At 37.3% G+C, this 10809-nt stretch overlaps 1 protein-coding gene across 2 annotated transcripts in view; it reads left to right on the top strand.

Annotated features, from left to right (window-relative positions):
* The first annotated feature begins 513 nt into the window (after positions 1–513).
* The window catches only part of Ccdc34 (coiled-coil domain containing 34), a 31964-nt gene continuing 21668 nt past the window's right edge, over positions 514–10809 (top strand). The window contains exons 1-2 of one of the 2 annotated variants that reach the window (XM_076844284.1): positions 514–894; positions 5925–6060. In XM_076844284.1, coding sequence (XP_076700399.1) covers positions 548–894; positions 5925–6060 — 483 coding nt within the window. In that variant the 5' untranslated portion in view covers positions 514–547. Of the gene's footprint in view, positions 895–5921; positions 6061–10809 lie in introns of both variants that reach the window. The other variant, XM_076844283.1, reaches the window with a different exon arrangement.

The following is a 10809-nucleotide window of genomic DNA, read 5'->3' as shown; positions in this document are numbered from 1 at the left end:
TTACCACTGAGCTACATCCCCAGGCCACCTAAACCTGCTTTCTTGGATACACTAGTAAAGTTAAAGTTACCCGCCCTCAAAAAAACATGACCTGTTCAAGGAAATCAAGATTGGTGCCTATAATCCTGACCTTATGTGTGTGGGTTGGGGGTCGGGGGTGAGGGCGGGGGATGGACGTTAGTCCTTAATTCTGCCTCTTTCCCTTTAAAAGGAGTTGCTTTATTCAGTAAGAACGTTATTTCAAATACCAAATGGTTTGCAACAAAACCTCAAAAAAAGGCCAGGCCCCCGAAGGTGTCAGCTGGAAGAGACGCAGAGTTAGCTGAACAAGTTCACAAGCAACAGGAACCTTCCAGACACAGGAAGAAGGGCAGACGGAGAGGAAGCCACGCTCTACAGGCCGGGACAAAGCCCTCGCGTCCTCCTCGCGTCGCCATGGCAACGCGGCATCGGGGCCGGCCCGGATTGGCCGGGCCTAGCGCGCGCGGGGCCTTCTGGGAGAGCACGTCCTCGCCGCAGCTCGGCCGGTTTGAAGTTGGCGGGCCAGATGCGGGCTGTGGGGCGGTGGAGTGTTGCTTCTTCCCCTCCCGGCATCCTGTTCTCCGCGGACTGCAGTTCCGAGTCGCAGCCCTCCGTGGCCTCCTTCTCCGTCCTCATGACGGGTCCCCGGGGGCAGAGGCTGGGGGCGGTGGCGACGTCTATCTGTTCGTCGCCGCCGCCTCAGAGCTGCAGCAATTCTACCATGTCACTGTTGTCTCCCCTCGGCCACCAGAGCTTCTCGTTTGACGATGAACATGGTGACGGAGAGGATGAGGAAGATGTGGACGAAGATACCCATGACGTAGAGGCCGAGGTGTTGAGCCTGAGAGGAACGGAGGTACCGGGGCGCGCCAGGTAAACCTGAGGCTGCCCGACCGATACAACCGGTCCCAAGGTTCCTTGGACCCTTCCAAGTGCCTTCAGCAAACCAAAACAATCTGCTGTCTTCCACCTTAGAGGCTGAGCAGGCGCCTGCATCCTTAAGTGCAGCCCTTTCTGCAGAGAGTCCTGGGCCATTTCTTAAAGATGACGTGTTTTCTGATTCTTAGCCCTTTAATTGCTGCTATCTCAGTTTCCTTAAAAAATGGCCCGTATATAGTCTCGAATACGCAAAACTGCTTCTATTTCAGGAGTTTTACGAATCCTCAGAAATCCAGATGGTGAACTGAAGAACTCTTGTCCATAATCTTAGTTCCAAAATGTGTTTTATGTAGTAGGTTGTAATAGTGTAAAGAGCTGAAGCACGAAGATTAGTCCAGCATGCAGAGGCAGGGTTGTGTCTGATCTGAGGACAAACTTTCAGTGGAATAGTTATTGTTGTATCAAAGAATATTTGAAGCAAAGGGATTATTAAAAACCATCATAATGTTTATTTCTACAGTGATTCAGTCAGCAAACATCTGTTTTGCCACATATTAGTTTAGATACTGGGGACCATAAATAAGATATACAAGATTTTATTAAATTAAAGCCCAGCTCGGTCCGCTCATTTTACAGGTGATAAAACTGTATCACAGAACACAAATAAAAAGTCTGACTCAAAGGCATACACCAACTTATTAGCAGACCTGGGCCTAGTAGTGAGGTAAACTGATCAGGTTCCCTCTTATACAGCATGACTATTTTTGGGTGTATAGAAATAGAAGCAAAAGGCCTATCACTGAAGGAATATGTAATAATGTAGGTCTGTTTTGGGGTAAACATCTTCAGAAGCCAATTTACAAGTTTCTAATCATCAAACTATATAAGGAACAATACAGGAGATCTAAAAAATGCAGACCAGAGAACCCTTATGTGTAAGTGACAAGATGGCCCCTCTCTGTATAAGGAATGAATGAATGGAATGTGGAACCATCTGAAATGACCCATACATGGTTACAAAAGTTATTCTTTTAAAGATGAGAGGTATGTTGGTGGGAATGGAAACCAGGAAGAGTAACCACGCAGGCTGTCCAGGCTGCTTGAAAAAACAAGAAAGAGGCCATCTCGTATTAACCCCATAGACTCAGTGGTAAGAGTTAGGGTTTTAGGAGACCATTTTCATCTATGCTTTGTAGGGACTCTTTAGGACTTAGTGGGTATTAGATATTTTTAAAATGAATTTTAAAGATGTGTGAAATACCTTCTGAGCATAATTAACAGGACTAAACAATGTGGACATAGTTTATCAACCTGAGGAATAAATGCCATGAAAAACTGCAGCTCAACTACTGAGACCCTGCATTAGCTTCCACAAGCCAAAATGCTAATCAAACGGATCCTGCCAAGGGAGGAGCCAGACCTATCTATGTCTCACCCAAAGCCTGAATGAGCTAATAGGGCTAAGGCTGCCTAAGCACATTTCATTCCCCATGAGTCAAAAGAATACTGAGGATATGGGTCTAGAAAGAGAATTTGTTAGGTCTTGTGTGTGGCAAGTGTCAGATTCTTAGGTACTCAATAAATGTGTGTTGAATGAATTCCTGTTTCTCCTTCCTGGAGAATAGTTAGATACCATGATTATTTTCAAATGGTTCAGAAAAACTAGCACTTCTTTTCTTTTAGAAGATTACTGTGTTCCTTTAGTTGTTGTTCTGGATAGCTTATATGGGATGAGATGAGGGAAGGCAGCCTGAGTCATAGCCCAGCCATTGTTTTGGGCTATCAGCATCCTCTGTAAAGAGAAACCAAGAGCTCTGGGATTTTATGCCTCTCTCTGTCCCTTACCAGCTACATCTGATTGTGGCATACCAGTAGAGTAAGGCTTCTTTGAGATAGACTCAGGCATTGGCTGCACATCTCTCTCTATGTGCTCAGATTTGTGTGTGTGCTGGGCCTCATATATGCCAGGCAAGCATTATGCCACTCAGCCACACCCCAATCCCTCAAGATAATTTTCAGTACAAATAGACTTATGCTTAAAAGATGGATTGACCTTCAAGTGTATTGGCTGGGATTGAGAAGATGATCAAAGATGACCTCAAGACAAGATAATGAAAAGTATTTTTCTGGAGTCTTTTATAATATGCTTTGGGCCTACTGCTTATCTATTTAGTTCTTTTCTGACTTTCATATAATTACAGTTAGGAAAGTTGTGCCCTAATAAGTTTCTTGTCATAAATAGCTAATTATGAAGCCTTTCTTTATTATGGGTATACCTGTAGTTTATATGTTATACATTTTGAACATGTTTACTAAAAATGTTAAGGCACGAAGTATTTAAAGTGTTATCTAAAAAAACCCAAAAAACTGATTTGACTAATTTCTTCTTTCAACAGTGTTTCATAATCTAGACCCTCAGTCAAGACCTATTTGGTTTTCTTCTTTCCTTTTTTTTTTTTCCAGTACTGGGGATTGAATCCAAGGTGCTTTAATCTACAGCCTACTAATCTACAGCCCTAAACCTTTTAATTTTTCCAGGCTGGCCTCAAACTTACAATCCTCCTGTCTCAGCCTCCTACATTGCTGGGATTACAGGTCTAAGCTATCACAACCAGCCATGTTCTTATTTATTTATTTATTTATTTATTCATGTTCTTTTCTTTAAGGAACTCATGGCCTGTGGCAGAGGGAGACCAGTGACAGGAAACCCAAGGCAGTTAATCCAGAAGTTTTTAGAAAGTTTCCCAGACAATATAGTATCAGAATAAAATCTTGAAGGAAGAATAGGAGTTAGTTATAGTAATAATTGTAATAAATGGCATACCATATACTTACTGAGGACCCAGAACTATACTAAGTGCTTTAGCTTCTTCATGCAGCTACTACTGTCATCTCCATTTTATAGATGAGATCTCTTTTTTAAAGAAATTTAAATATGTGCACAAGCTAGGAAGAAGCAGATACAGATTTTATCCCCAGGCTGTTTTACTCACAAAAGTAAGCTCTTAATCTGGCCCTATGTGGAGGTAGAGGAAAGGCATTTCAGTTTTAGGCGAAAGCTGCAGAGCCCAACACCATAATGCATTTACCAACCCATAGAAGTTCAACGTGACTGAAATGTAGAGTCTGGATCACCCATTTATGAAAAGAAAGACAGGAGTCAATTTATGGATGTCAGGCTAAGGAGTTTGGATTTCATCCTGTGCGCAAATGGGCCCCTGAAGAACTTTGAGATGAGAAGTTACATGATAAAAGGATGCATTGGAGGGGCAAATCTGGCAACAGGTTTAGAGAATGATTTAAAAGGGAAGGCTAGAGATTGTTTATGTTTGGAATGATTGAAAGGTTGGAGAAGAGAATCATTTGAGAAAATTGAAGGATGTAGAATTGACATGACTAGTGATTATATGGGCATGAGGAAAGGGGGAGTCAGATCTGGATTTCTGGATTAGGTAACTGGGTGGATGGTGGTAACATTCACTTAGGATTATAAGAGGAGTAAACTTTTTCTTAGTGGGGAAGAAAGAAGGGGGTGGATGCTGGAAAATGCTTAGTTTTTTTTTTTTTTTTTCAACTGACTGAGTTCAATATCATGGAGCTGTCTATCAAATGGTTGGAAATAAATCTGGAACTTAAGATAGAGATCTGGCCCAGAATAGCTGATCCAGATATCACCAGCATATAGTGATAGTTGAAGCTGAGAACAGATGAGATCATAATGCAAGACAGAAAAGGAAAGATGTGCCTAAGAAATAATATATTAACAATGTCTCTTTTCCACTTAGAATACAAGTTCTGTAAAGACATGAATGGATGATTAAATAACATAACCCCTGCCAAAAAATTAGGGAAACTGAATCTATGAGGTAGAAAAAGTCGTACAAAGCAGTTGTAAGGCAATTGTTTGTTAGAAGGAACAATGTTGAAGATACACACACCTGAGTCTATATAATAAACTTGCCCCTGGAGCTATGTTGGGTACTGAACAATCTTCCTATCAGTGAGTGCTGATTGTTAAGTTTTCCATAAGTTTTGTGAGGCTTTTTTATCCAGCCAAGTCCTTTTGTTCTTTATTTACTCATATAGTTAATTTTCTGTATACCCGGAAGAGTAGACTGACAGAAGGTACAAAGTGGAGATGAGGACAATAAGAGATAACCAGATTGGAGAGTCTTGTATACTCTAAGAACTGGCAAACGGTCGTCAAACAAAATATTAAATGTTGAAGGAGAGAAGGGCCACAGCAGTTGTGGGTGTAGTTTAGTTGGTACAGAGTATACTTAACATGCATGAGGCTCTGGCTTCAATTCCCAGCACTGAAAAAGAGAAGGGTATATTTTTTCTATAGCTTTCTATTTCAAAATAATTTCAAATTTAAAGAAAAAAGAATATAAAAAACTTCTGTTCATTCTTTACCCAGAATTCCTAATTATTAAATTATCTGCTTTTCATCATTCTCTTGGTATATATGTACACATTACTTTTTTTTCTATGCTATATAAGGGAGAGAAAGGGAAAGGTCTGCCCCAGGATCTGATTAAAGTTATGTGTGTATGTGTGTGTGGTAGTGGGGCTGAAGATATAGTACAGGGGCATGTCCAAGGCCCTGGGTTCAACCCCTGGTACCACACACACACCTACAAAAGATTATGTGTACTAGTAATAATTAGTGATTACTTGTATAGATAGAATTTTTAGGAATAAAAAAAATAAAATTTTAGAAATAAATAATTTCCTCAAGTGACCTTGAGGCACATAGGTTGGGCTCAGGTTATTCCATTGGGGTTTTAAATAATTTGGTTTTTGAAGGGAGTGGCATAACTAAATGAGTAAAGTCATTCAAAATTAGATTTCCTTTTCCTGATTTTTCATATTTTTGCTTTATATAATTGATTCATGTTTTTAAAATAACAGTATTGAAAATATGATGTTAGATTTTGTTTTCATTGTATAGTTAAATGATTTTTGACTAGTAGAGAAGTATTTCGTGTACAAGTTCTACAGTATCCTTTCTTTCATAGCAGTAAAGTTGAATCAGAAGATAACCAAGAAGAACAGAAACAGGTGCACTTAGGAGAAAGCAGCCTGACACCATGGGAGGTGTGGTTTGTTGGCAAAGAAAAAGAAGAACGTGACCGGCTGCAACAGAAAGCTCTAGAGGTACAACTAGACAGTATTCTTTCTATTTGATTCTGAGCTCACAGAGTAGAGTTGCTGTTGTAAATTAAAATGTTAATCTTGTTGTTCCTGAAAATAATGTGTGTGCATTTGTTTGTATTTGTTTACTATATCAATTTTAATAAATCTAATTATAGAAGCAGTATGTTCATTAGAAGAACATTCAGAAAATATAGCTAAATATAATTAAGAAAATGAAAAGCTCTTTTAATTTCACCACCTAATAATAATCTTTGTTAATATTATGGAATATAGCCTTCTAGACTTTCTTCTATGTAAATTTTTAAAAAATAAAAACAGTCATCCTAAGTATCCAAGAGGTTTGGTTCCAGGACTTTCTTGGATTCTAAAATACTCAATGCTCAAGTCTTTCTATATAAAGGCATTTAACGTATATATCTCCCCATCTACTTTTAATCTTTTCTAGATTACTTATATCACCTAATACAATGTGAACACTACTTAAGTAGTTATTATACTGTATTGCTCACAGCATAATGACAAGAAAACAATGTGTCCCTGCTCAGTATAGGCACAGTATTTTTTTTTTTTTTGGCATATTTTCAATCTATGCTTGATTAAATCCATGATTGCAGAACCCATGGATACAGAGGGCTGATTATATGTACAAATGTATACCTAGAGAGACATATAATAGAATTTTGCACTTAACTTAGGTAAATTCAACTATATACTCAGGAAAAGTTTTAAGAAAGAAGAGAAAAATTGAAATAGAGACAGGAATCTATTCTACCTACCAAAGAGCATGTGCCCTAGCAAGTAAATAGATTTGGGTAACTTGCCATATCCTAAGCTCTCCCTATCCAGACTCATTCTCTGATTTCTTTTCATCACAGAAATGGGGAAAGATACTTCTTGTTTTTAATGAAATAGTTTCAATCTTTTTCAATCTGTTTTTTTTGCCTGTTATATTATTAATATATTTCCATGTGATTTTATTTTTTGGAGTGGCATTGGGGATCTAACCCAAGGCTTTGTGCTTGCTGGGAAAACACGCTACCACTGAGCTATACCCCAGCCCTCAATAAATATTTTTCAACATCACTTTAAAATGATTGCTTATTTTTGGCTGGGGATATAGCTCATTTGGTAGAGTGCTTGCCTCGCATGCACAATGCCCTGGGTTCAATCCCCAGCACCACAAAAAAGAAAAGAAAAGAAAAGAAAAAGATTGCTTATTATTAAAGTATATTTAAAATATGTTAATATATATTAAAATATAGTAAACTGGTATACTATGGTTGGATATTTTAGTTTATTCTAGTCTGTTAGTAACCATGTTATTATAAAAAATCATGGGGACTAAAGCTTTGTACTTTCTTTGCCCTTTATGATCTTCCTTGAAAATTTTCATATTGCTTTTGAAACTAGTTGTTATTTTTGTGATGGGTTTCTACCAGGTAGGCAATCATCTCTTCAGGAGACTTGGAATTATTGTATAAATTAGTATATTCTGGCATTTCCCTTTTACATGAAACTTTGTATTCTAGAATACAAATTTATTCCTGGAAATGTACACTGTGAGAGCAGTACTTATTTCCTCTTAGCAAGCACAGGGCTTGAAAAAGACTTTGTGGTTTGGTTTCAGCCAGGCTTAATAAAAGCTCTAGTTCTAGTCTTTTTACTTGCTGGGTGATCTTAGCCAAGTTATTTAGACTTTTATACTTCACTTTCCCCATCTGGACAAGGTGGGAAAAATAGTACCTATCATAGGATTTTTGTGAGGATTAAATGAAACAAAGTATAAAGATAGCTGATTTTGTTTTTTATTGGTATTGGCATTTCTATCATTGCTAGTCATAGCCTTTGGAAAAGGTTTTTTTTTTTTTAATTTGTTTTCAGAATTAATGTTTATTTTTGAGATCCCAAACTCTTCCCTTTACCTCAACTTTAGATTTTAACATTACTAATTCTTTTAACATCACTAGTTCCAATGTTTAGTGTGGCTTTTATTTTTCCTGCTTCTTTTTTTCTTGGAGTGCTAGGGGTCAAACCTAGAGCCCTGCACATGCTAGGCAAGGGTTCTACCACTGTTCATCAGTCCTTGTGTAGTGTTTTTGAAAAATATTTGTTCACAGTGAGAAATCTATTTTTTTCATGTTGAACATAAATATAAACCTATGCATAGGTGTATATATACATATATATTTGAAAAAGTATCTTAATTTATTCAAAACATAGTATTCTTTTTTATGAAAGTCAATTATAATCTGTTAAATTGATTTTAGACTCACAACTTGGAAAACACTGGTAGAGTAAGTTAGTGGTAAAGCAGAGTTCATTTGCGTTTTTTTCTAGCTACTATAGAAGTCACTTGTAAGGAGAGTCACTTTATCAGGGAAAGGGGGAGAATAATATTTACCTCTTAGTGTTATTATGAGGTCTAAATGAATATCAGGATATGGCCTACTATATAGAAAGAACTCAATACGAGTTAGTTATTACATATGAAAGTATATAATAACTACTCTGAAGATTTGTTTCAAGAACAGATTAAAATAATAAATATAAAGCCCTTACCACAACCATTAAGCATATAGAAGGGTATAATTATTTGTATGGATTAAAGCCTTTTCATGTTTTGAGTAATTTGACATTTCTTATGACTACTTCATTATTTAACTTTGAAGCAATTTAAGATATTTTTGAATGAATCTTGCCTAACAGTCATGCCAAGGAATTGTACCTATCAATCATAACATATGGGTCATCTACTCAATGTTTTCTTAGCTTATTTTGAGCTGTTATGGTCTTTATATTTTATTTCTTTTGAGTGAAAACTTTAATTTTTTTTTTCTGTTAAAGAATACTGCTGAAAACTATCATAGCTTTCTGCAGAAATAATGTTTAACTTCTGTCATCCAGAAAGTGTAAATTGGAGGTACTTCCATTGGAAGTAGGATCAGTTTGCTTTGCAGGATATACGAGAGACATTTCATGTTGCGGGACTGATGATATTGGTAGAAAACAATGCAGAATTAGAAGATGGCTTATCATATAAACTTCAGCCAAAATCTATTTGGCTTTTCATGCCTTTCTCTTTATTTCCTAAGTCATGCTTTCCCTTATTTTTCTGTCCTTATTTACTCTATTCCCTAATTTGCTTACAAACCATGTCATTAAAAGCACAGATTTTTTGACCATAAGGAATGGTTCATTTCAGATCCTTATAAAAGCTAAGAAGCATGAAGGCCAGAGAAGTAACTTTGCCAAGGTATTGGTTAGTGGCAGAGCTGGAACTGGTATTAAGTTCTTTAGATTTCCAATTTATGTGCTTTTTCCACGATATCAAGAAATATTTTAGAAATAAATAGATCAGACTTAGTATTTGCTTTTGGACTTATTCTTGCTTTCTTATTTTTTTCCTTTAATATTTAAAGGAAATTTTTTTTTTTCAGTACCACGCAGTGGCACTTAACCACTGAGTCACATCTCCAGTCCTTTTTTGTAGTTTATTTAGAAACAGGGTCTCACTAAATTATTGGGGGCCTCACTAAGTTGCTGATTGCTTTGAACTAGTAATCCTCCTGCCTCAGCCTCTCGAGCTGCTGGGATTACTGGCAAGTGCCACCGTGCCCCACTTAAAGGAAAACTTAAAGGATAGTTGAATCATTAAAAAGCTTATTTCATTCATAAATTTGATTTCAGTAACAGACATTTAAATTTGTTTTAGACATCTCTGAGATTGAGTTAAAAAATTGTTTTAACCCTTTATAGTTACCCTTATAAAAATGTTATACATTTGTAATATTGTTGAAATGATAAACATGGTAAACACTGAAAATTAACATTGACATTATGCAAGCTAGCACATTGGTTTTGTAGGTTATTAAATATATTTATGTTTTTATTATTTAAAATAATTGTTGAGAGCCACAGCCGAAGGGGCCCCAGCAAACTTTCAGACTGCCAGCTGATGAGCTGAAGGGGCCCCAGCAAACTTTCAGACTGCCAGCTGATGATTGGCTCACAGCGGCCCCAGCAACATCTAGCTGATTGGCTCCTCTGCGGTGATGCTCATTGGGCTGTTTCCCTGCCCTTTCAGACCACGGAGCTGCTCATTGGAGGACTTTTTTGGCTCCGCCCATGGGACTCAGCCAATCGGCCTCAAGAGCAGGAGGATTGTGGGAGGAAGAGGCTGGGTTGGGGGGTGTGGCTTGTGGGAAGCCGGTGGTGGCAGTTGGGCTCTGAGGGTTTTTTTCCTGAGGAGCTGTTTTGTTTATCTTGCGTGGTTCTAAAAATAAAGTTAGTTTCTTTTGACAAGTGGCTCCTGAATTGTGCTCAGCCAGACTGCGGCAAATAATTCTTTAATTCTTCTAAGTTCTCTGTGGTCTTTGGCTAATTCTAATTTTTAACATTTGACTTAATATAATCTGTTCAAAATTATTAAAATTATTTATTTTGTGACTAGTCCAGGTACTTTTTTCCTGTTTTTTTTTTTTTTTTAACCTCACCATTTAATCTTCAGCTATTTAATTTATCAGCCCTTAAGGAAGGAATAGAGTAGGATATAGAATTGGTGAAACTCAAAATTGTCAGTTTGTTTTTTGTTTTTGTTTTTGTTACCTTTAATAGCAAAATATTATTTGAAAATAGGCAAATGTATTGAAATAATGATGCATGTTTAGGACCCTCTTTGGAGTTTGGTTTTCCATAACCAAATGTTTACTCTATGGGAAAATAGCTATAATCCTGTTGAAATTCAGTGGT

The sequence above is a fragment of the Callospermophilus lateralis genome, chromosome 2 (genome assembly GCF_048772815.1).
Source record: "Callospermophilus lateralis isolate mCalLat2 chromosome 2, mCalLat2.hap1, whole genome shotgun sequence".
In the NCBI taxonomy this organism is placed as follows: domain Eukaryota; kingdom Metazoa; phylum Chordata; class Mammalia; order Rodentia; family Sciuridae; genus Callospermophilus; species Callospermophilus lateralis.
Note: the sequence above shows the minus strand (reverse complement) of the source record. Positions and strands in the feature narration are given on the sequence as shown.